At 40.4% G+C, this 23438-nt stretch overlaps 1 protein-coding gene across 1 annotated transcript in view; it reads left to right on the top strand.

Annotated features, from left to right (window-relative positions):
- Positions 1–23438, top strand: part of zgc:136858 (uncharacterized protein LOC678543 homolog) — a 102880-nt gene that overhangs the window by 32130 nt on the left and 47312 nt on the right. The window contains exons 5-12 of the mRNA XM_060840076.1: positions 1747–1858; positions 4165–4271; positions 5192–5318; positions 6760–6880; positions 8509–8594; positions 16859–16989; positions 18511–18570; positions 22057–22123. Of these exons, the coding sequence (XP_060696059.1) occupies positions 1747–1858; positions 4165–4271; positions 5192–5318; positions 6760–6880; positions 8509–8594; positions 16859–16989; positions 18511–18570; positions 22057–22123 (811 nt within the window). The remainder of the gene's footprint in view (positions 1–1746; positions 1859–4164; positions 4272–5191; positions 5319–6759; positions 6881–8508; positions 8595–16858; positions 16990–18510; positions 18571–22056; positions 22124–23438) is intronic.

Here is a 23438-nt window from a genome sequence, read left to right as displayed (position 1 = left end):
AAAAGGCATCTGATGGGTATATGTATAAGAAAGGTTTAGAGGGATATGGGCCAAATGCTGGCAAATGAGACTAATTTAGATTAATTTAGGATATCTGGTTGGCATGAGTGGTTTGAACTGAAGGGCCGGTTTCCATGCTGTTTCTATGATTCTAAGGTAGCTCACTACCACCAATTAGCCACAAGCAGTAAATGTTTAAATCATCGTGGGTGTCTGGTAGTTTCTGGTAGATACGTACAATACCCATCAGCAAGGTTAGGACATGAAATGTCAACAAAACGTCCACTTTCTTCATCTGATAATGGGAGTTTAAGAATCCAGTTATTCACTTTTTTTTCATGTTTATTAGCCCTTAAAGCTTTAAGTGTTTCATTCCCTGTACTTCATCCCTGATCGCTGATCGGTTAAGTTTTGTAATTGCTCAGTTTGGCCTCTACTTTTAACATTAGCTTTCTGTGATGACCTAGTACAATAAATGTGGATTGAAATAAAACAACACACAGCACAATGCCATACCTAGGAGATATCATTCAGGGTATTGGCTGTTTTTTGTTAGTTTCCAAAATTCTCCGCTGCATCTGCTACTTGTCACTTTCAGAAACTTTTGTCTTGAATATCGCTCGGTTTTATTGATTTACTTTTACTGCTATAAATATGTGACCACAATTTTTAAGATTAATCCAGCAAAAAAGAATTTTGACCAAAAATTGTTCGTATTTATTAATTGTACAATTTTGAGTTATCAGTTCTTCAACTCATTCCTGATTTTTTCCTTCACTGCTTGTAAACTGTGATTTTTTTGCAGCCTTCTCAACTTCACATTTATTCAGTCCTTTTCCTGTGTACTGGTCTAGTGGCTGAAGCATCTTGGACAAAACATACTCTGCCCACAGGCGAGAGATAAACCTAAATATGGATATGATTTGTTAAAAATAGCAACAGATCTTTCTCCACCATACTTGAACATTCATGTTCTCATTTCATTATGAAGATGTCTAAATTCTAGACCAGTTATTGTCCATTTGTCAATGTGAACATTATTCCGCATTAGCAGTTAATCTGCAGCTCTAAACTCCCTTCATTTCCTGGTGAAATATTCCTGCTGGCAAACTTTGGCTTTGATTTGCTTTGACTTAGATTCTTTTGTTGTTGTTGATTTGTTCCAAAACCCGTCTGGTTCACAAATGTCCTTTTGGGAAGGAACTACCACCGTTACCTGGTCTGGCATACAAGTGACTCCAGACCCACAGCAATACGATTGATACATAATACAGTTAGAGATGAGTAATACATGTGGCCGGTGATACCCACATCCATTGAAAGAATTTTTTAAAAAGGATTCTGTTAATTATTCTAGAAACTTGCTATGAACACTGCTCCTATTTTGTGAAGTCAGTTGGAACTGAGTGGACCTCTAGAACTACTGCTTCACCTTGTAACTAGAATTATTGATATTGATTATCAGTATTGATAATGATAAACCTTTTTAATAAGCTGATGAAAGATGATTCGAAGATAGTTTGGCATGGTCAGCACATCCTGCCAATAATTAATTGATTCAAGTTTGCTTTTGTTTCAGACATGAGTAAAAGATTCATTTAAGTGTACATTCCAGAATGTTGGGTGCATTGATGCCAATATTGAAGCTTTGCTCCAGTAAGGTGTCTTGTGTCTTATTTATGTGCTTTGAGAAACGTAACAATGTGTTTAGGCACAGTAATGTTGATTTTGTTTGTTTTCTATCAGGGCCTATCTGGTGGTACCACAGTTTCAGCTACTATGATGGTAGCACACAGAGTTGGAATTCCATTGTTTGTGACTGGCGGGATTGGAGGAGTGCATCATGATGGCCAAAACTGTAAGAAATTTGTAGATCTGCTTCAAATATCCTAAAGTCATACTCAGCATGGTCATAATATCAAAATACCGTTTCTTGGTCCTTTTGCTGAATTCTAAAATTCTCCCAATCCTTAGGCTTATGTTGTTTTTCTGACAGCTTTCTAAGTTGCCTCTTTTGATATAGTAATATGTTTAAATTTCCTTGTTAGCCATAGCTCTCTTGCTTTACCTGTAGGGTATTTTTGTCTTAAAGGAATACAGCAAGAATTAATTCTTTAAATAATAGCCATGCCAAATATCATCAAATCTTTTCATGTAATTTTCCAAACCACATTCTTCCTTGTACCACGATTGTTGCCTTTGTTTGAATTGAGGATCTTAGTTTCAGTTTGATCTACATCTTTTTCAAACTTAATGGAAATTCTATCAGACTATGGAACAAGATCACTCACTAACCCTTCCTCTTTGCATAAGATTAAATCTAAAATAGCCTGGGCTCTAATTGCCTAATATATTGCTCCAGAAAATTATATTAAACATATTCCACGAATTCTCATTCTCCACCATGGGCAGCACGTTGGCTCAGTGGTTAGCACTGCTGCCTCACAGCGCCAGGGTCCTGAGTTTAATTCCAGCCTGTGTGGAGTTTGCACATTCTTCCCGTGTCTGTGTGGGTTTCCTTCGGGTGCTCTGGTTTCCTCCCACAATCCAAAGATGTGCAGGTTAGGTCAATTGACCATGCTAAATTGCCCATAAGGATGTGTGAGTTAGTTACATTAGTCAGGGGCAAATATAGGATCAGGGAATAGGTTTGGGTGGGTTACTCTTTGGAGGATCGGTGTGACTTGTTGGGCCGAGGGGCCTGTTTCCACACTGCAGGAATTCTAATTCTAGCGTAGTTGCTAACTAGATTTAGATTTTATGTAGATTGAAGTCACCCATGATATCTGCATTCCTTTTGTTGCATGCACCTCTCGTTTCCAGGTTTACAGTATAGTCTACAACAACAGCCTGTTCAGAGTTTTTTTTACACCACACTAATGATTTTTAGCTGTATCCAAAAATATTCTATATTTTGTTCTTCTGATCAGAGATCTTCTCATACAAACACATTGCTCCCATCCTTTAAAGTCAGCCCGACCCACCACCTTGTCTTTTCTGCCTATCCCTCCTAAATGCTGAAGGGGCATTTTAATATTAATTTTCCAGTGGTGCTCACCCTGCAGCACTATCAATTCACCTACTATGTTGCAAATACACCATGCATTCAGATATATATCTTTTAACACTCTTCTATAATTTGACCGAGGTTCATTCTAAGAATAGTTTCTGCTGCTTTCCACTTTCATGAACAGCTTTTCTACATCTCCTGCTTTGTTTTTGTTCTAGCTGAATGCCCTCTGGCTGCTGCTGCATTCTCTTATGAACCATTGTCCTTAACAATGCCCAAATAGAAAATCAGTTAGTAAGTGAGAGAGAGATACTTAAGATACATGCCTGAGCTTACTAGATGGTTTGTCAATTCCCTCTTTGCCTGCCTGGTCATAGAGTGGTGTGAGGCCATTTTGTTAAATGTGCCATCTATGTAGTTCTCAGCTTCACAAACGCACCACAGTAACTCCAGTTCTAAAACCTTGGGCTCAAGTATTTCTGCCAGGAAACTCTTCCCACTCCTGAGATTGTCTTGGCCGTGTGAAGTGTCAACATGGCACAACATTAGCATTCCATGAAACTGAGCTGTCCTGCTATGCCTTAAGTTTATTTTCAGATTATTTATTTACACTAGAGACTAGAATTTAGGGACGCAGTCTATCCAGGAGAGGAGAGTCTATCTAGGAAAAGGTGTTTTCATTATGGATCCTCTCAATTTGGAAGAACGAAACATTACAGAGAATCTCAATCCAGATACAGTACAGTGGAAGGAAAAGAGAATCTTGGATATGGAAATAGGTTTGGGAAATGGGATCGTGCCATTCTTTTTTCGAGAATAAGCACCAACATGAATTGACTGAGACAAATTTTGTTCTGTAGTAGTTTTGTGTAACAATGTGATGTAGAATTAAGTTGAAAGGAACTGAGCAATATACTCGAATTGACCACTCAAGATACAATCACACTTTGAGAAATGTTACTGAAGTTCCGGTTTAAAACACCTGCATAGTTTTACCAACCATTTAGGTGGCACTTGTGTGTGAGGAACCAGTTATTGTATGTTAAATATTTTTAAGATTAGTACATGTTATTAGAAATTGTTCCATAAGATGTGCAACAAGACTATTGGAGTAAATGCTGTTAGTGTAACAGATTTATTTTTAACTTTTACAGCAATGGACGTAAGCACAGATCTGACTGAACTGGGTCGCACTCCTGTTACAGTGGTTTCAGCAGGAGTCAAATCCATTCTGGATATTGGGCGAACTTTGGAATATTTGGTATCGTAGCTCATTGGTTGTCAATTATACAGACATATTATCCTGTCATAGCTGTCTTAGTCTGATTGATTAATCTATTTTTTCATCCTTTGTAAAATAAGTTTCAATTTATCTCATATTTGTTTCGAGAAAGTATGAATCCACATTGAAAACAGCAAATGATTTAACACACATTGACACTACGTTACTAGCAGCCTCCATCAACGCTGGTTTTGGAAACTAAATGTTACACTAGTATATGGGTTGGAGCATGTTGTTGGATCTTCTAAAGACAAAAGCCTTTAATTTGGACTGGATTTGGAGTACATAATGCTGGAAATAGTTTAGAAACAAAACAATGATGAACTGTATTGCATATTCAACACTAATTGGCCAGCAGCATACTACTGGCTTTTGATCCGATCACATTGAACACAAAGCAAGGTTCAGCACTTCTTGAATTATTATTTTCAGTAAGCTATATGATACCAGCACACTAACATTGATACAAAATAGAAATATGAATGGACCAATTCCTCATTTGTTCCAAGCTGCCTTGTCCAAATATGTGAGAGCCCCCTAAACACATTGCTGTCGTGTCTGAAGTGTCATGGGCTGTAAGGTCAGTGACTCCCTCCTCAAATAACTTGCCTTTAAAACCATGTGGATGGGCAGCAAGTGGCAACTTGGTTCTCTTTTGTCCCTCTTGCTTTATTCCGATTCCTTTCTCCCTTTATCACATTCTTTTCCCCTTATCAATATTCCTCTGATCCACATTTTCACCTCTTTCTTCCTTTACCTCCTGGTACGAATATAAGAACAGCATTGGATGCTGCCCATCCTATTTGAAATGGATCTATAAGTGATACAAGATGAAAATGAAGTCTCAGCAGTGTTTTATTATTCAATATAAACTGTGAACATTCTTTTGGTTGGTATAGGAGACCCATGGGGTTTGTGTGGCCGCGTTTGGAAAGACACGTGACTTCCCAGCATTCTTTATTCCGAAAAGTGGTTTTCAGTCTCCTTGGAACGTCACTGATGAAGAGGAAGCAGCTCAGCTTATTGGTTGGTTCTAACTTTTGTTTTTCCTGAGATTACCGTACTATAAATGGCACCTTGTAACTAATGCTTGAAAATCTGCACTGCATCCTCTGGTTTCAGAGATCTGCATTGGGGAGGTCATTGTGGCAGTGATTACACCAGTTTCAAATTATTGTTCTAGATCAGATTAGATTACTTACAGTGTGGAAACAGGCCCTTCAGCCCAACAAGCCCACACCGACCCGCCGAACCGCAACCCACCCATTTATCCTTTACCTAACACTATGGGCAATTTAGCATGGCCAATTCACCTGAGCCGCACATCTTTGGACTGTGGGAGGAAACTGGAGCACCCGGAGGAAACCTGCGGAGGAAACCCACGCAGACACGGGGAGAAAGTGCAAACTCCACACAGTCAGTCGCCTGAGTCGGGAATTGAACCCGGGTCTCTGGCGCTGTGAGGCAGCAGTGCTAACCACTGCGCCACCGTGCCGCCCACAGCAGTGTTGTTTGATCTCTGAAGTATGTGCAAATCTCACAATGAACTATATTAAAGGAAAATTTATCTTTTATTTGCTTCTGCTGCCCACTGTTGGAGTAATGTCTGACTTTAGGCTAAGTTGTTTTAAGAAATCATCGGTGTAAAGTGATTGGAAATGGTTTAGTAGGAAGCAGGATGACTAGGCTTTAGCTCGACCCAGGTAGAATAAAGTATAAGTAATTATCTGTGCATGGGTTGGGGAATGACCACACTTATGCACCATTTTAGCTTGAGCTGAACTCAGATTTGTGTGAAAATTCCTGTAAATTTAGTTTATCCATTGATACTTTCTGATGATGATGCTAGTAAAATCAAGCAATTCATAGAATCCCTACAGTGTGGAAGTAAGCCATTTGACCCATTGAGTCACACTGTCCCTCTGAAGAGCATCCCACCCAGACTAACCCTACTATGCTATCCCAATAAATCCGGCATTTCCCAAAGTTAATTCACCTCGCCTGCACATGCCTGGACATGATAGGAAATATAACATAGTCAGTCCGTCTAACCTGCACATCTGCTGCATGGTGGCTCAGTGGCTAGCACTGCTGCCTTGCAGCACCAGGTATCCTTGTTTGATTCCACCCTTGGGTGACTGTCTGTGTGGAATTTGCACATTCTCCCCGTGTCTGCATGGGTTTCTGACAAGTGCTCTGGTTTCCTCCCACAGTCCAAAGATGTGCAAGTTAGGCAAATTGGCCATGCTAAATTGCCCATAATGTTTTGGAATATGCAAATTAGGTGGGCTAGCCATGGGTAATGTGGGGTTACAAGGATAAGGTAGTGGGGTGGATATGGGCGGGATGCTCTTCAGAGGGTCTTTACTGAATTTCAAGAGCCATCAGAGCTTTACTGCCATGGGGGTGGGGTGGCTAAAAGTGACGAGATAATAAAGTGTAAGTATCTGTTGTTTAATTTTAATAGCTTCTGCCCGTAGATTTGGCCATGACAGTGGTGTGCTAATCGCTGTCCCTATTCCAGAGGAGCAGGCAGCACCAAGCCTGGTTATTGACAATGCAATCCAGCAGGCTGTGGGAGAAGCCAGGTATGAAGCACAAGAATAACATGTCAGTAATAACTCTAATGAATAGTGTTATTTTGAGGGTGAATTGCACAAGGATTCCTCCCATGTAATCTGTTTAAAAAGCACCATGGAAACACCAGAAAACAGGAGTAATGAGTGCTTTGTCTATTTGTCATTTACAGCAAATAATGAGGAAGTTTGTCTGCTAAGTTTTATTTTTCTCCACTGGGAGGTGATGGCGTAGTATTAATGTCACTTGACCAGTATTCCAGAAACCCAGGCTAATGTTGAGGAGGAGGGTTTGAATCCCACCATAGCAGATGGTGAAATTTGAATTCAGTAAAAGCTCTCTAATGACAATCATGTCATCACTGTTGCTTGTTGTAAAAACCCAACTGGTCTGCTAGTATCCTTTTATGGAGGAAATCTGACATCCTTACAGAGTCTGACTTATGTGTGACTCCAAGCATACAGAAATGTGGTTGACTTTTAACTGCCCTCTGGGCAATTGGGGATTGGCACTAATGCCTGACCTAGCCAGCAATGCCCACATCCCATGAACAAATAGAAACAAAACTTTGATTAACCAGACCCAAACAAACAATAATCCGAGTGCAGAAATGCTTGGGTGCCATTACTGCAGGGTATCATGATTAAACATCTGTCTGGGAGATGGTGATTTATTTGTTTCGGTTTTGACTACCTATTCTTAACAAAACTCAGGCTGAATTTCTCTGTTAGCATCTTCCATCATGAGCAATAAAATTAATAAAACCAGTTTCATATTCAGCCTTATGGAAAGTCTCCAGTTGAGGGAATTAACACAAAGCGATCCTGTTGAAGTATTCAATAGGTCCGGTGTACATCTATCTATTGAAAACTGGTTTCCTAATCTGTTTTGTTTCATCAAGCACATTTTATTTGTAACATCTTCATCTTTGAAGAACTCATGTTACACAACTCACCTGGGTGTAATTACCATATTACTGAAAGAGAGACACGTTGCTCAGGTTTTTCATCAAGACCATTGCAAGAGTACCAAATTTCAAGTGAGCGCAACAATTTCTACTTGACAAGGAAAGGGTGCACACTGGCTGGGGCTGTTTTGTTTTCTTACTGTGTGCTGATTGTAAATACACAAATTCCCATGGTCCCCAGAAAAGGCTTCTGACCCTCAAATCCCAGGCAGCTACGTGTTAAATATATTCATATTTCTTATTCATTTGCTTGTTCTTTTTGAATTTTGTCAATTTGCAGATTTAGAAAATATTCCTTTTCTCATTGTTGACTCATTAGTGAATAATTCTTACATCAGAAACCCAATATCTCTCCACCTCAGCTCCTTGAGAAATATAGGTGGAGGTGGGTCCTGCAGATGCTGGAGATTAGAGTCAAGATTAGAGTGGTGCTGGAAAAGCACAGCAGGTCAGGCAGCATCCGAGGAGCAGGAAAATCGATGTTTTGGGCAAAAGGATGCTGCCTGACCTGCTGTGCTTTTCCAGCACCACTCTAATCTTGACTTTGCGAAATATGCTAACATATTTACATGTGATCCCTGTTGTGACCAGGAAAACAAAGAGTTTGGACATTTCTGATCTTGGATTGACTGATTGTGACAGTGAGCTTTTTTTTTGATTCTCCACCATTAGGAATAAAGGTATTCAGGGCAAGGAAGTTACACCCTTCATTCTAACCAGAATTCACGAGCTCACCAAAGGACTTTCCTTAACTACAAGTATCCTTCATATTTTGAATCAATTTTCTTCCGTAAGTGTTCTTATACTGGATTTAAATTTAATTCAAATGAACAAAAAACACGAGCGCACAAGAATTAAGTGGGTCCAGATATGCAAATTGAAGATTTGCAAAGTTAAGTTCAGCCTTTAGATGAGCTTTTATGGTTATTCCTGTTAGATAGTCACCTGGCAGGATCATGGGTGATGTTAGAAACTCACAATAGTTAAAGTTCAAATGAAAAATACCTTATGGATTTACTAGTGTCAGCATACTGGATGTATTTTTAGCTTCAGCAGCAATAGTAGAACTAAAGGGTTTACTTTATTGGAAGTTTTAAGGACAGATATCTATTATCTAATGTTCACAATTCCTGAGTAACCAAATACAGAGCTTGGGCTGGTACCTCTTTGTATTAAACTGAATAAAGTTTTAGGTTTAGTGAAATAAATGTTATAGAGACTCTGGGGTTATATGAGTGACTCAAGCTGTTTAATCTTTTGTCAGTAAGTTCAAATTTATCAACTTGCAACATTTAATAGTCTAATTATTTCCCTAAATGATCAATTTGCCTGGTTCAGCTGTACCAGCCTCATGTCAGTGTTGCTAGCTTCGAATCATATCCCCTCAAAGTACGTTATCTTTTGCTGGGAATTAAGAAACTACTACAAAATTAGCTCTACAGAAAATAAATCCCTGTCATTGAAATTCAGTTCAGAATTGGATTCCATCCATGTTTCATTGAAACGAGCAGAGGGAGAATTTCATCCCTCCATTTATAGATTGGATATAAGTCTAGGTCCACTTGATAAGGGGAGCTACTACACCTTTTCCATGATACTTGATCTCCATCAACATTGGAACAGAAACTATGATAGGAGGATACACAATGAAGTGGATACTGTTTTCAAAAAGCCAGTCCCACTCAGAGCCATCACCGAGGGCTGGGAAGGGGGTGGGTTTCCAGGGAAAGCAGAGTCTTCAAGTTTAAGGGTAGAGAGGGATTAGAGGAGATATTCTCAGAGGGTTTGCTCCAGGGCATAACTCCATCAGGCTGCCAATTGTCATGTCTGTCCACCTAGTGTATTATATCGGGGTCAGTCTTGGGATTGGCTAGCCACCTTACTTATTTTACTACTGTCTCCCCTACTGAAAAATGTCCAGCAAAGGGTCCAAAAATCCAGCTCCAAGTTTCTGCCCTTTATAGCAAAATCAACAAAAAAGACAAGGAATGTTGTGTGATTTACTACGCACTGACTAAAAGCTTGTGGTATCCTCAATCCTTTTCCTTTACACGAAAGAAACACTGGTACCATTTTCAGAAGCTGAAAGTTTTACATTTTTAATCCCCCATAAACTTATTAGTGATGGCGTATTTATAAATGTTCTCTGCAGCTCAACATGAAGAGCAAATTGTTGACAAATTCCTGAGCAATTCATAATCAATAGAGCAGTAAAAATAAGGATAACCGGATAATATCAGTGCAGGAGATTGCAATGTTCTTAAAATACATTCAATGTAACTTTTTCTTTAGGCCAGTGTGTAGTGAGCATTCAGGATTGAAGCTAAGCAGGTGTCTGAGCTTTCACCCCAGGCTGTGATGAGCCATATCCCAATCATAAGAGGAAATAATAGAAACTCTCAGCATTATTTTCCAATCATTTATAGCTACAGGTGTGTTGCTTTAAAAAGGGAGAAATGAATAGACAGAGTCTTACAGATGCTAAATCTAATTATGATGACAGACAGATTATTGGAAGCCGTTCTGAAGAGTAGTATAAATTGCATTTAGAAATGCAGGGATTACAAAGAACAGTCAGCATCATTTTATTAAGGCGAAAGTGAGGACTGCAGATGCTGGAGATCAGAGTCAAGATCAGAGTGGTGCTGGAAAAGCACAGCAGGTCAGGCAGCATCCGAGGAGCAGGAAAATCGATGTTTCGGGCAAAAGCCCTTCATCAGGAAACGTCGATTTTCCTGCTCCTCAGGTGCTGCCTGACCTGCTATGCTTTTTCATCTTTTTTTTAAATGGAAGCTTGTGTCTGACTGATTTGATTGAATTTTTGAGGAGGTCACGAGGAAGGTCAGTGAGGATTCCAAACAGCGGTAATTTTTGAACTTAAAACACTAGCTCTGTTTCTGTCTTCACAGATCTTGCCAGATTTGCTGGGTTTTTTCAACACTTCTTTTGTATTTATTCAGAGCTTAATGTTCCAGGGTATAGATGCTCTGGTCAGGATAGTGAGGAGGGGGAGTCGCAGTTTTGGTTAGGAATAACATTACATCTGTATTTAGGGAGAATATTCCTGGGAGATCACTCAGGAAAGTTATATGGGTGGAACTGAGAGATAAGAAAGATATGAATACCTTATTGGAATTCTGCTGTAAGCTCCCAATAGTCAGCAGGAAATTGAGAAGCAACTATATCAGTAAATCTCATATCTGTAAGAATAACTTGGTGGTCATGGTAAGGGATTTAACTTTCCAAACATAGACAAGAACTGCCATAGTGTTAAGGGCTTGGATTGAGAGGAATTTGTTAAGTGTGCTCAAGAAACTTTTCTTATTCAGTATGTGGATGTACCCACCAGAGAAGGTACCAAACTTGATCTTCTCTTGGGAAATAAGGCAGCGGGTGACTGAGGCATCCGTGGGAGAGCACTTTGGATCACAATTCTATTAGTTTTGAAACAGTTATAGAAAAGGATGGGCCATATTTAAAAGTTGAAGTTATAAATTGGTGTAAGGCCAATTTTGATGGTATTGGGTAGGAACTTTCAAAAGTTGATTGAGAGAGGCTACTCACAGGTAAAGGGATGGCTGGAAAGCGGGAGGCCTTCAAAATTGAGATAATTAGAGTTCAAAGACAGTATATTCCTGTTAGTGGGAAGGGCAAGGCTGGGAGATGTAGGGAATGCTGGATGACTGGAGAAATTGAGGCTCTGGTCAAGAAAAGGCTTATGACAGGTACAGATAAGCTGGGATTGAGTGGATTCCTGGAGGAGTATACTCAAGGGAAGTAGGAGTATACGCGAGGGAAATCAACAGGGGGAGAAAGGAGACATGAGATAGTTTTGGCAAGTACGGATAAGGAGAATCCAAAGAGATTCATTAAGGGCAAAAGGATAACTAGAGAGAGAGAATAGGTTCACTTAAAGATCAACAAGGCCGTCTGTGTGTTGAACTACAGGAGATGGGTGAGATTCTGAATGAGTACTCAGCTTCAGTATTTACTGTGGAAAAGTAGTTGCAAACTAAAGAACTTGGGGAAATAAAGTGATATTTTGAAGTGTCTATATTGCAGAAAAGGTGATGTTTGACATCTTAAAGCATGTAAAGGTGGATAAATCCCCAGGACCTGATCAGGTGTACCCCAGAACTGTGTGGGAAGAGATTGTTGGGCCTCTTGCTGAAATATTTGTATCATCGATAGCCATGGGTGAGGTGCTAGAAGACTGAAGGTTGACAAAAGTGTTGCCATTATTTAAGAAAGGCAGTAAGGAAAAGCCAGGGAACTATAGACTGGTGAGCCTGCGTCAGTGGTGGGTAGGTTGTTGGAGGAGATTCTGATGGACATGATTTACATGCATTTGGAAAGGCAAGGACTGATTAGGGATAGTCAGCATGGCTTTGTGCCTGGGAAATTGTATCTCACTAATTTGATTAAGTAGTTTGAAGAAGTGACAAAAAAGATTAACGAAAGACAAGTGGTAGACGTTGTCTGTACATGGACTTCAGCAAGGCATTCAACGAGGTTTTGCGTGGAAGACTGGTTAGCAAGGTTAGATCACTTGGAACATTCGGGGGAGGCTGGCTATTTGGGTACAAAATTGGCTTGAAGGTAGGAGACAGGGTGTTGGTGGAGGGTGGTTGTTTGGACAAGAGCCTGTGACCAATAGTGTGCTACAAGGTTCAGTGCTGGGTCCACTGCTTTTCAACATTTATATAAATGTATTGCATTTGAATATTGGAGATATAGTTAGTAAGTTTGCAGATGACACCAAAATTGGAGGTGTAGTGGACAGGACAGAAGGTTACCTCAGAGTACGACAGGACCTTGATGGCATTTAATATTGATAAATTTGAGATGTTGAATTTTGGTAAAGCAAATCAGGGCAGGGTGTATACACTTAATGGGGAATGTTGCTGAACAAAGAGACTTGGGATGCAGGTTCATAGCTCCTTGAAAGTGGAGTTGCAGGTTTTTCGGGTTGATGAAGAAGGCATTTGGTGTGCTTCCCTTTATTGGTCAAGGCACTGAGTATAGGAGTTTGGATGTCATGTTGAGACTGTGCAGGATATTGGTGAGGCCACTTTTGAAATATTGTGCTCAATTCTAGTCTCCCTGCTGTAGGAAAGATGTTGTTAAACTTGAAAGTGTTCATAAAAGATTTCCAAGGATGTTGCCAGGATTGGAGGGTTTGAGCTATAGTGGAGGCTGAGCCTATTTTCCATGGAGCATCGGAGACTGAGGGGTGACCTTTTGGAAGTTTATAAAATCATGAGGGGCATGGATAGGATGAATAGTCAAGGTCTCTTTCCCCGGGTAGATAAGTTCAAAACTAGAGGATATAGATTTAAGGTAAGAGGGGAAAATTTTAAAATGGACCTGAGGGGCAACGTTTTCACACAGAGGGTGGTGCGCGTATGGAACAAGCTGCCAGAGGAAGTTGTAGAGGATGGTGTAATTATAACATTTAAACATGTGTAGATGAATTGGAAGGGCCAAATGCTGGCAAATGGGACTAGATCAGTTTCAGACATCTGGTCGGCATGATCAAGTTGGACCGAAGGGTCTGTTTCCATGCCTTGTAACTCTATCTCCTACAAATGCAGTATTTTGCTTTTATATAGGTCAATGAGGTCACCAGTGTTAGACATTGTCCACTTGGATTATAATAAAACTTTTGACAAGATTCCACATGAAAGCCAAGAGCAAGTAGCAAGTTGGCTCCAAACTTCATTAGCTGACGCATAGCATTTGAGAACAGGAAGGTTATGCTGTGGCTGTTTTTTAAAAAAGAAATTGAAAGTTATCTCCATGTTATTGCATGTGGGTCTGGTCACTGCATTAAGGGAAGGATGTGATTGCACTAGAGAGAGAATGCAGAGGAAATTCATGACATTGTTGTCAAGATAACATGAATTTCCTCAAGTATATTAGAAAGGAAAAGAATAAGTAAAGGGAGTGTTAACTCTCTAGAAAGTGAGAATGTTAAATGTACAAATAGATGCAGGAACTTCAAAAAATGTACGCTTAGGTGCTATAGCCCGCAAAACTACCGATGTAGAGCTGGTGTTTAGGCTGAATAGGTTTTTTCCTGTCATGGATGTGTGGGTCAAACAGTCTACTTCTGTGTCACAATATTTGAGTTATGTTGTAACTGAGAGTACAGATTCATTCTGCATTAACGCATGTTTCATTAGTTTGAATTCACTGTAACATGATTGACAAATTGGGGACAGTGGTACCAAGTTTTGAGAAGATTTGTAGCTTGGGTTTCTATAGCATGAACTTATAAAATGTATTGGTTATAACATGATTCCAGCCCCGTTAGTTTGAATGGTGCTGCTATTACTTCATTTTCATCGAACACGGATTGCATGAGAATGGAGCTACCATGTTATAGCAGTCATGATTTGGAGATGCCAGTGTTGGACTGGGGTGTACAAAGTTAAAAATCACACAACACCAGGTTATAGTCCAACAGGTTTAATTGGAAGCACACTAGCTTTCGGAGCGATGCTCCCTCATCAGGTGATAGTGGAGGGCTCGATCATAACACAGAATTTATAGCAAAAATTTACGGTGTGATGTAACTGAAATTATACATTGAAAAATTGATTGTCTGTAAGCCTTTCATCTGTTAGAATACAGTGATAGTTTCACTTCTTTCATGTGTAAATCACAAAACCTTTTTTTTAAAATTGCATTCTCAGGTTAGCTGTTAATGGGTGATAGCTAGACAATATGTTGAAGTTGTTGGCCCCCTGTGTTCTCTGTCTATGCCATGATGTTTAGATTGATTCTAATCTAAAAAGTGAGATAACAGAGTTCTACATGAATGCATGCAGTTTTTGAGCAAAGTACAATGTAACTCTGCAAGTACAAATTCACCCCACAAAATGTGTGTGCATGTGGGTCTTTGTCTGTCTGTGTGTGTGGGTCTGTCTGGGGTGGTGGTTGTGAGTGAGTGTGTGTGTGTGTGTGTGTGTGTGGTGAGTGCAGAGTGTCTTAAGTCTGTGAGGGGGTGCGTGTGGGAGTGTGTGTGTGTCTATAAGGGTCTGTGTGTGCGTCTGCGTGTACCTGTGTCCGTGTATATGTGAGAGCGTGTGTGTGTAGGAATATCTGTGTGTGTATGTGTAGTGCAATGGTGATCACCTGTACTGTGGCATGAACCCAAGGTCCTGGTTGAGGCCCTCCCTATGGGTACCGAACTTAACTATCAGCCTCTGCTTGGCCACTTTTCCCTGCTGCCTGTTCCAAAGTCCACCTTGGAGGATGCTCACCCGAAGGTCCGAGGCTGAATGTCCTGGACCACTGAAGTGTTCCCCAACTGGGAGGGAACCCTCCTGTCTGTTGATTGTTGTGCAGTGCCCATTCATCCGTTGTTGTAGCCTTTGTTCGGTTTCCCCAGTGTATCATGCCTCCGGGCATCCTTGCCTGCAACGTATAAGATGGACACCGTTGGCTGAGTCACATGAATACCTGCCATGTACAAGGTGGGAGGTGTTCCCACGCATAATAGTAGTATCTATGTCCACAATCTGACACATCTTGCAACGTCCACTGTGACAGGGTTGTATGGAGTTGTCCTGAGAACTGGGCAGTTTGCTACGAACAATGATCTGTTTGAGGTTTGGCGGTTGTTTAAGGGCAAGTAATGGAGGTGTGGGCAAGGATGCCCGGAGGCATGGTACATTGGGGAAACCGAGCAAAGGCTACAACAACGGATGAATGGGCACCACAAACAACAGACAGGAGGGTTCCCTCCCAGTTGGGGAACACTTCAGTGGTCCAGGGCATTCAGCCTCGGACCTTCGGGTGACCATCCTCCAAGGCGGACTTCGGGACAGGCAGCAGAGAAAAGTGGCCGAGCAGAGGCTGATAGCTAAGTTCGGTACCCATAGGGAGGGCCTCAACCGGGACCTTGGGTTCATGTCACATTACAGGTGACCACCATTGCACTACACATACACACACAGATATTCCGCCACACACACACTCTCACATACACACGGACACAGGTACACACAGACGCGCACACAGACACCTACACGCGCACACACACACACACACACACACACACACTTTCTCACACTCACAATCCCCACCCCAGACAGACAGACAAAGACTCACATGCACACATATTTTGTGGTGTGAATTTGTACTTGCAGAGTTACATTGTACTTTGCTCAAAAACTGCATGCATTCATGTAGAACTCTGTTATCTCACATTTTAGATTAGAATCAATCTAAACATCATGGCATAGACAGAGAACACATGGGGCCAACAACTTCAGCATATTGTCTAGCTATCACCCATTGTTAACAGCTAACCTGAGAATACAACTTTAAAAAAAAGGTTTTGTGATTTACACATGAAAGAAGTGAAACTATCACTGTAATCTAACAGATGAAAGGCTTACAGACAATCAATTTTCAATGTATAATTTCAGTTACATCACGCTGTAAATTTTTGCTATAAATTCTGTGTTAAGATCGAGCCCTCCACTACCACCTGATGAAGGAGCGTTGCTCCGAAAGCTAGTGTGCTTCCAATTAAACCTGTTGGACTATAACCTGGTGTTGTGTGATTTTTAACTATGTTATAGCAGAACTGACTGGAGAGTTTTATTTTCCCTTCACAGAGCGATTGCTCTGTGCCCTACAGATTTCCTGCAATTGCAGTTTGCATTTCGTTAATTAACTTTAATACAAATTGATGATCTTCTTCTGTCCTTCCTTTTTATAATCTTAGTTCCCATTTGTAAACAATTATATTTATACAACGTGGCAATTTGCTAGAGCTGAGGGTGAGCCTCCTGTGGAGGGCAGATGCTCAGATCTGTAAGTATGGGCTTGTAAGATTGTGAACTGCTTTATGACCTTTGAGTTGACTATGGAGTGAGGGGATTTTTCATCTCTTCCCTCACCTGCCTGTGGAAAGTAGCTTATGTTAAATTATGATAGAACTTTGGAGGATTAGGTTTGGTGAGCCATATAGCACTTGATACATTTTCAACCCTTAACTCTGAAAAAGACATTGCTCTCATCAAGAACAATGCAAAAGTGGGTAGTCGCATCGCGTGTGCCCTCAGCAGGCAGTGTCACCACAAGTCCAGCACTCTGTCACAGCCATCAAGGTTAAAGAAGGATTCCTTTGCACAGCTGGTAAGTTACATTCAGACTGTGTTGTTTTCCCCTAACACTATGTGATGCTACAGCAAACATGATAATTTCACAAAAAACGTCACTACCTTGAAGCACTTGATAGCCATTAAAATTGTCTGCAGTTGTCCTGATCCATAAGGGATGGAGAAATCCAGTTTTTAACACAGAGTCTGCCTCTGGTAACAAAGAGGAAAGCATGAAACCTCCTTCCCTTTCATACAGTCTGGATCAAGTGGTACGGTGTGACACACTCGTCCTTTTTAAGTGTCCTTTAAGTCAAAAACTTTGGTTGCAGTTACTGAATGAGTAGTTGATAGATTGTCCTGTAGCACTCAGGCCAGAAACTGGTGTCAATTGAAAATACTTCCAGAAAAGGCATGTGCAAGCTGAAGAGATTTCAGTCTAATTTTCTCCCACAACATTGAAGGAAATGTTCAGAATCTGTTCTCTGTCTTGGACTTATGAAAGGCAATATCTTCAATAATAGGCACAGCAAGCTTTCTCAGACGTCTGGGGTCAGGCAGAGTCCAGAATGTCCTGTGATGTTAAGCTCATTCTAATGATCTCCAGGTATCACTTTATGGAATAATCCATGTTCTCATTGAGGGGGAGGGAGGGAGGGAGGTCAAGTTGAAAAAAGAATCGATCCTATTTCCCCAGAGCCTAAAGAGTAAACTCTATGTATAATTGTTCTTTGTTACTGTTGGGTTCACCTCTCTGTCTGTTCAGACCTGCAGACGTAGAAGTCTAGGAACAGATCATGTCCGAGCTCTCTCAACTTCAACAGGAAGATCAAAGAAAGTTCCCATAGTACTGAGTAATAAAACCCCTATATAATAAATAATTTATTGATGTACAAGGGTTGTTCAATGGTAAATCAGTTAATTGTAAAAATATTGCAGCAGATCTAATTATAATTCACATTGTAAAATTAGATTCCACTTCCAGCAGGGCACAGAAAAACAGCAATGTCAATAATGATGGTATTGTCGTAGAGAATGCATGTAGATTGTAATCCCTTTGAAAAGACAGCTTGTAAGACTTTGTAATGACAATTATAAAAATTATATATATTGAAGCTTTTTAAGATGCTAAATTATTTTGGATCCAAAGAAGCAGTTTCATCTTCTGACTTGGAATATTTAAATTCCTTAGATTTGCTGTGGACCAGTAACATTTTTCCATTTCTCAATTTTGCCTGTGATGTGACGCAGAAAAATTGTCCAATCTCATTAATTAAGTAAGCGTTTGTGGTGGTAAGGAGGCTCGATATTTTTGCTGTTTCATAAAGGAAGGTTCAGAAACAAAATCCTCAAAGGCTGAGTTGCTTAGACAGCCTGTTCTGCTAAGACAGTGCTATATACTGTCAGTCTGATGTCAATTTAACGTCAGGAACAACGGAAGAGAAAATGCTGCTCTTTTTAAACTGAAACTTGACAACATTTATACTTATCAAAGTATACTTTATACTTGATTGTGCTTCTCCCTGACTGCCTGTTCCTCGTTGCTTTGCATCCACAGGTTGTAATTGGTGGCTGCAATGTTGATTTCATTGCAAAGGCAAAAGGAGGTGATCTGATGGTAAGTGAGCACGGCATATTTTGTTTCTTATCATTTATTCTTTCATGCCTTCCATGCTATCATATCCATCCCCCATTTTTTTTTTCATGCCTTCCCCTCCCCTCCTCCCCAGTTTTGATACAAGGTCACAGACCTGGAGAATTAACTCTATTTCTGTTTTCAGAGATGCTATCCAACCTGTTGAGTATTTTCAGCTTTTTCTATTTTTATTCCTGGTTTTTGTAACCTCATTGTTGCCTCTTTGTAACTTGTAAGTAGAAAGGGATAGGGAGTCAGGTGGATGAATGGGCTTGAATATGATGCTGTCAGAAGTGTCTACCTTTTGAAGCAACATCAATCTGAACCATCTAAATGGAAACGATCACATGGTGCTATTCGAGGACGAGCAGGATATTTCTTTGCACTATCAGTCAATCTATTAGCCCTCAGCCAACATTCTGCCCTCTGGTCCCAGCTCTTTCACAAAGGGAAACACCACTCTGCATCTACATTATCAAACCATCTAAGAATGTCGTGTATTTCAAAAAGTCACCTCTCATTCTCAGAAACTCCAATGAGTAAAGGCCCAACCTCTCCCCATAAGACAATCACGACTTGCTCAGGATGAACCTTCTCTTAAATGGCTCCAATGCCAGCACATGTCTCCTTCAGGGGACCAAAACTGTTTGCAGTATTCTATCTGTAGTGTGTCCAGTGCCGTGTAAAGTTCTGGCAATATCTCCCATATTTTTACATTTCATTCCCTTTGAAATAAAGGCAAATATTTAATTTGCCTTCTCTGTTAACTGCTGAACTTGGATTCTAGCTTTATGTGATTCACTCTGAACCTAAATCCCTCTCTGCTGCAGTTTTCTGCAGTTTAAAATTTAACTCCTCTATTCTTCCTGCCAAACCTCACATTTTCCTACATTATATTCTATCTACCAAGTTTTTGCCCACTCACTTCACCTGTCAGTATTCCTGTATACACTCTTTGTTTATTCTCACAACTTATCTTCCACCTATTTTGTGTCATCCCCAAGCTTGGTCATAATATATTTACTTTCATCATCCAAATTATTAGTATTCTTTATAAATAATTATGGCCCCAGCACTGATCCCTGTGGCAGTCTACAGTTTACAGTTTCCATCCTGAAAATGCTCCCCTTAATTCTAACTCGGTCTTGAATTAGTTAGCCAAACTTCTGTCAATGCTAATATACGACCCCTAACACCATGGGTTGTATGTTTGGTACCTTACCAATGCCTTTTGGAAATTATAAATGATATATATCATTCACTGTCTCCTCTTTATTTACCCTGTTCATTACCTCCTCAAAGACTAATACATTTTCAGCAAGGACTTGTGTTTATTGTCAGGCAACAGTGTTATCAAGTGGCCACAGTGATTCAACAGCACTTTAATCATGGAGCACTCCAACCCCCAAAATAAGTTTTGGAGAAGGCATTAATGGTTTTGACAATAGCGTTCTTTTTTGATTAGGAATTCACATTCAAAATCAAAACAAGAGTCACTGAGAATCAGTTCTCAGCAAGTGAAAACTCCGTTGCAGTCCAAACTGTGATTCTCTATCGGGTCCAGTGCTTTCAGTGGAGGACCTGAGCTGAGATGGAGAGTTTTAATTCTTACTCACCTTCTAAAATGCAATTCCTTCATTACTACAAATAAAGTGCTGTTTTAATCACTCTGGCCACTTGGTGGCCCTGTTGCCTGACAATAACCATACATTCACATGATGAGACAGTGACATCCTGTTAGGATGGAAGTTTACTTTTGTTGTGGCATTGAGCAGGATACTGTCTTCACCAGTTCCAAGACCTATAATAGGTAAGTAATTTAGAACACAGGCATCTCACAGAGAGCTCCTGAACTACTCCATAAAGAAGAATAAAAATACAGAAATCTTTGGCCAGTTAAAGAGAGACTCATTCGGACTTCAGGCTGAGGGAGGGGGTGAATGTAGACTGACAGGACTTGGGCTGAGGGAGGGGGTGAATGTAGGCTCTTCATCAAGAATGTGGGAGTTGTGGGGGGGTGGGGCTGGAGCAAGGTAACTAGGAACGTGATAGGTAGATGAAGGTAGGGGTAGATGATGATAGGTCCGAGTGGAGGCTGGAGCAAATAAGTGGGAAGGAAGATGGACAGGTGGGAAAGTTCAAGAGGGTGGTGCTGAGTGAAGGGTTGGATCTGGGAAGAGGGGAGATGAGAAAACTGGTGAAATCGACATTGATTCCGTGTGGCTGGAGGGTCTCAAGACGGAAGATGAGGTGTTCTTCCTCCAGCCGTCGGGTGGCTGGGATTTGGCAGTGGAGGAGGCCCAGGACTTGAATAGAGACTGACAGGACTTGGACTGAGGGAGAGGGTGGTGAATGTAGACTGACAGGACTTGGACTGAGGGAGAGGGTGGTGAATGTAGACTGACAGGACTTGGACTGAGGGTGGGAGTGAATGTAGGCTGACTCAGTATAGACTGAGGGAGGGGGCGAATGTATGCTGACAGGACTCAGACTGAGAGAGACGGTGCATGTAGACTCACTCAGTATATTTCAGTCAAGTCAATGACTTAAATGAGGGGAGTGAAGATATAATAGCTAAATGTGCAGGTGTCACCAATATGGGTAAGAAAGCACGTTGTGAGGAGGACATAAAAGAAATTTGTTGGCAGATGATTTAGAAAGGTTAAGGCAGTGGGCAAATGTTTGTCAGGTCTGGTACAATGTGGGGAAATGGAAAATAGTTCACATCAGCAGAAAGAATAAAAATAGCAACATATGACTTTAGTGGAAAACAGCTGCAGAGTTCTGAGAATCAGAGATTTGGATGCTTTAACGTATGAGGCACAAGAAGTTATGTACAGATACATTAGGTAATTAAGGTGGAATGAAATGCTCTCCCTTATTGCAAAAGGAATTGATTATAAAGGTAAGAATGTTATACTTGAGTGATATGGGACATTTGTGGGATCACATCTTGAAAACTGGGTGCAGTTTTGGTCACTGTATTCATGGAAAGATGTAAATATTTTGAAAGTGGTTCAGAGGAGGTTTATTGAATTATTACCTGAAATGAGAGGGTTGACTTATTAGGAAGATTGGACTGACTGGGCATGTTTCCTGTGGAGTGTTGAAAATTGAGGGGGTGACTTTACTGAAGTGCCCTGAATATTGTTCTGGCACGAGCCAATAGATTCTTGTTTGGGGTAAGGGAATCGAAGATTATTGACAGTAGGTGGAAGTGCAGAGTTTGAAACACAAACAGATCACCAATGATGTTAATAAGTAGCACAGTAGGTTCGCGGGGCTGAATGGTCTACTCTGCTCCTTATTCAAATGTTTATAATTGTAGAGTAGAGCTCGGCAATATCCGTGCCTTCCTTGGGGGTGAAGTTTCTACCACCAAGCCATCTCTGACACCTGAATAAAATGTGTAGGCTTTGATGTGACGTCTGCTGTTTCAATGCAGTCTGTTTCTTTATTGTGTTGTAGTTTGCTGGATCCACAAATCGTGGTACCGTACGCCAGTCAATAGGGGGAGTCGGCAGAAACCTTGCAGGTACAGTTTTGTCATCTCTTGGTCCTTATAGATTGAATGTTGAAGGAATAATTGATGGTAGTAATTGAAACAATCTACTGGATATTGTTTCTTTATGCTCCTGTGGTAATGTTATAGAGATTTTAGTGCCTTTTACCACTATTTGATGATGTTGTCCATCAGATACTGTCGCCAATAAAGTGAACACAGGTCATCTGTCTTCAAGGTCGTGGAAGGAATATCGAGAGGTCATTAGAAAATAATGACATGACAGAATCACAGAATTAATATAGCACAGAGAAAGGCCTTTTGCCTCTATATACTGACTAATTTCCCTTGTACTATTCGAGTGTCTTCTCCCAGTGTCCCTAACTATTCTACTTTTCAGATAACCATTCAGTTCCCAGTTGGATATCTTAATGTATCCTGTCTCCACTATATCTTGGGCGATACAATATAGTCATAACCACTCACTGCATAAAATTGTTTTCCCACGTGTTGCCTTTGCTTCTTTTCCCAATTACCTTAAATGGTTCTCAATTCTTACACCTTTCATAGTTTTGAATACTTACATCAATTATCCTCTCAAACATTACTTTCAAGGAATAGCATACCAACCTCTGCAGTCTATGTAACTGAAGTTCTTCATCACTGGAATTGTTTGTGAATCTTTTCTGCACTACTATGCCTTCTCATCCTTCCTATGGTCTGATGTGCAAAATTGACACAATACTCTATTGAGGCTGAACCGATGTTCTGTGCTGTGTTATGGTTAGGTGAAGAGTAGTAGGCTTACGTTCTCATTCCTTGCTTCCGTTAGTGCTTACCTACACAGCCATGCTTTTAAAAAGGATATGCTTGCCTATTTAGTCGATGTTTAAATATTAACATTTTGTAACCAAAAATGGCAGATATCTCAGTCTCCTTTAAGATTTTTAAAAAGGGAAATAATATTTGTTGTACTTAACACTCAGCTTAAGTAAAAAAGATTTAAAAATGCATTGGCATTCTCAAACACACGCATTTAAAGGTATACACAACATGCACACACACAAGTTACAAGTTGGAAGGATAGATTAAGCAGTATTTTAAAGTTCAGTAAAAGCTAATAGTTTATGGTGCATCAGTTTATACCAATACTATATGTTTGAATGCATTTCGATGATTTCAGACTGAGGTCAGTGTTCCACCCAGGTTTGGCATAGAGAAAATTTACCTTTTCTAATGGAGACAACAGTTGGAAGGTTGATACTGCAGTGCACAATTTGTCAGTTGGCAAGCAGGAATCTTGCCTATAGGAAGGATATAGAGAAAGAGAGAGTGCCTCATGTTAGGG

The sequence above is a fragment of the Hemiscyllium ocellatum genome, chromosome 19, assembly GCF_020745735.1.
Source record: "Hemiscyllium ocellatum isolate sHemOce1 chromosome 19, sHemOce1.pat.X.cur, whole genome shotgun sequence".
Taxonomy (NCBI): domain Eukaryota; kingdom Metazoa; phylum Chordata; class Chondrichthyes; order Orectolobiformes; family Hemiscylliidae; genus Hemiscyllium; species Hemiscyllium ocellatum.
Note: the sequence above shows the minus strand (reverse complement) of the source record. Positions and strands in the feature narration are given on the sequence as shown.